Source organism: Penaeus vannamei, chromosome 42 (assembly GCF_042767895.1).
Source record: "Penaeus vannamei isolate JL-2024 chromosome 42, ASM4276789v1, whole genome shotgun sequence".
Taxonomy (NCBI): Eukaryota; Metazoa; Arthropoda; class Malacostraca; order Decapoda; family Penaeidae; genus Penaeus; species Penaeus vannamei.
Genome location: NC_091590.1, coordinates 24063776 through 24066275, shown reverse-complemented (window position 1 = coordinate 24066275; position 2500 = coordinate 24063776). Strand labels below are relative to the sequence as shown.

The window sequence follows — 2500 nt, the reverse complement described above, 5'->3', positions numbered from 1 at the left end:
CGGGAGGGACATCAACGGCGCCAGGCTCGGGGAGGAGCTCTTCCTCAGGCTCGAGCTCGACGATGACAGTGAGTGCCTGTATATATGCATTTATTCTTTTTTTATTTCTTTCATCTTCTTCTCTCTCTCTCTCTCTTTTCTTCTTCTTTTTACCTTTTTCTTCCTTTTTTTAGATCCGTTAACCATAGAGGACGATTAAAATACATCTATTTTTTAAAATTCTCTCGTTACAGGCACGTGGGGCTGGGGGAAGAGCGATAGGATAGGGAGTGGGGGGTGGGGTGGGGGGTTGAAGATGATGGTGATTGCTTTGGGGGAATGGGATTTCTGGGGGGAAGAGAGGGATGGATAGTGACTGCTTTTGGGGAGGATCAAAGGGGGAATATAGAAGGTGGTAGCAGGGATGATGGTGAGCGTATGGAGGGCTGTCACGTGGGAGTTTTGGTTTTACTGCACTTCGTGGAAAGTGGTTGTGAGAACCCCATCTGCTTGGGTATCGAGGACGTGGTGGCTGTGAACTAGACGCTGCCCGCCTCCGTGTTTTTATCCATGTCTGTGTCTCTCCTGTGGACGCGGCTTTGCTAAGTGGACGAGTTCGCGGGGCTTGTTCAGGGAGGGAAAGAGAGGTCGACATGAACACACTGACTTTGGGTCAACTTGGCTTGGGGGTGAAAAGGTGAGTGGGAGTCCCCAATGTAGATATTAGTGATAGGAGTTGTTTGGGAGAGTTGACATATATGGGGAAAAGATAAAGACGGTAGTGAGTGTTCCGGAGAGTATTGCAGATAATGATACTGTCAGATCTTGATGGGAAAATAATGAAGATGGCGAATGTTTGTGGGAACTAAGAACATAGGGATTGTTATTAGAGAATGATGATGGCGAGTGTGATGACAGTAATGCTAGTGGCCCTAAATGAATGATAATGTATTTATAGTATGTGTATCTATTCGAGATTGTGTAGATTGTATGGTGGCAGTAAGGACAATAAATCTATGATGACAGTAAAGATAATAAATGTATAGAATTACATTGACAGTGATCCGCGCTCCACCTCCCCTCTTCACAGGCGTCTACGGCATCCTGGCGAGGAACCTGGTAGCGAAGAGCGGCGACAACGCCAACTCCATCATCCTCCTGGACGAGCGAGGCTGCCCCGACGACCCCGCCATCTTTCCCTCCCTGCAGCCGCTGCCGGGGTCCAAGAGTCTGCAGGGCAAGTTCGAGGCTTTCAAGTTCTCCGAGGACCAGGTCGTCCGCTTCCAGGTCAACGTCCAGTTTTGCCTCGAGGAGTGCAAGCCGGTGAGTGTGTTGTTGTTGTTGTTGTTGTCTTTGTTTGGGTTGCGTGTGGGGTTTATAGGGAGGAGGGAGTTGAGGGAGGGAGTGAGTGAGAGAGGGAGGGTTTAGAAAGATATTGAGACATGAAGGTGCAGAAGGGAAATAAAAATCATAGCTATGTATAGAGAGAGAGGGGGGAGGGAGAGGGAGAGAGAGAGAGAGAGAGAGATAGAGAGAGAGAGAGAGAGAGAGAGTGAGAGAGAGAGAGAGAGAGAGAGAGAGAGAGAGAGAGAGAGAGAAAGAGAAAGAGAGAGAGAGAGAGAGAATTGACGTCCTATATAACAACACCCCTTGCATCACCAAATCAGTTACCCCCAATCACCACGAATCCTTACCACTAACCACCATTCCCCCTCCAATCACCAATCACAACCAATCCTTACCACCGACGACCATCCCTCCCCTCCCTCGCCCCTCCAATCCCCAACCACCACTGACCCTTCCCCTCTCCTCGTCCCTCTCCAGGCGCAGTGCGGTAACATCCTCTCCTACGGGCGCCGACGTCGATCCGTAGGTGAAGGTGGCATCGTGACCTTAGGCGGCGAGTACAGCCTCATCGGCGGGGAGATTCAGCTGGAGGACGACCACGACGACCCCCCCGAGGACGACCACGACACGATCTACCACGAAATGCCTCTGCAGAAGGAGATCATTGTTGATAGCGAGACGGTGAAGCCTCTGAGGGCCGGTCTTTTGCCGGAAGAGACAGGTGCGGCTTTTGTGTCTGTGTTTGTGTGCGTGTGATTGTAAATGTGTCTGAGTGTGATTGTGTGTTTGTTTGTGTGTGTGTGTGTTTGAGTGTATGAGTGTGTGTGTGTGTGTGTGTGTGTGTGGTTGTGTGTGTGTGTGTGTGGTTGTGTGTGTGTTTGTGTGTGTGTGTGTGTGTGTGTTTGAGTGTGTGAGTGTGCATATGTCTGTTGTGTGTATGTGGTTTAGTATGTGTTTGGTTGAGTATTGCTGTGTGTGTGTGTGTGTGTTGCTGAGTGTGTGTGAGTGTGATTTTGTAAATGCTGAGGCCTTATGTGTGTTTATGTGTGACTGTGAGTCCATACCCCTTCCCACTTCTTTTCCCTCCAATCCATATGTTATAACAATAAAATGATAATGATGATAATAAGAGTAATAATAATAATAGTGATAATAATAATGATGATAATGATGA

At 48.6% G+C, this 2500-nt stretch overlaps 1 protein-coding gene across 1 annotated transcript in view; it reads left to right on the top strand.

Moving 5' to 3' along the window:
• The window catches only part of LOC113811639 (uncharacterized), a 140796-nt gene that overhangs the window by 132466 nt on the left and 5830 nt on the right, over positions 1–2500 (top strand). The window contains exons 12-14 of the mRNA XM_070118573.1: positions 1–68; positions 1070–1302; positions 1804–2047. The exon at positions 1–68 is cut by the window's left edge and continues 87 nt beyond it. Of these exons, the coding sequence (XP_069974674.1) occupies positions 1–68; positions 1070–1302; positions 1804–2047 (545 nt within the window). The remainder of the gene's footprint in view (positions 69–1069; positions 1303–1803; positions 2048–2500) is intronic.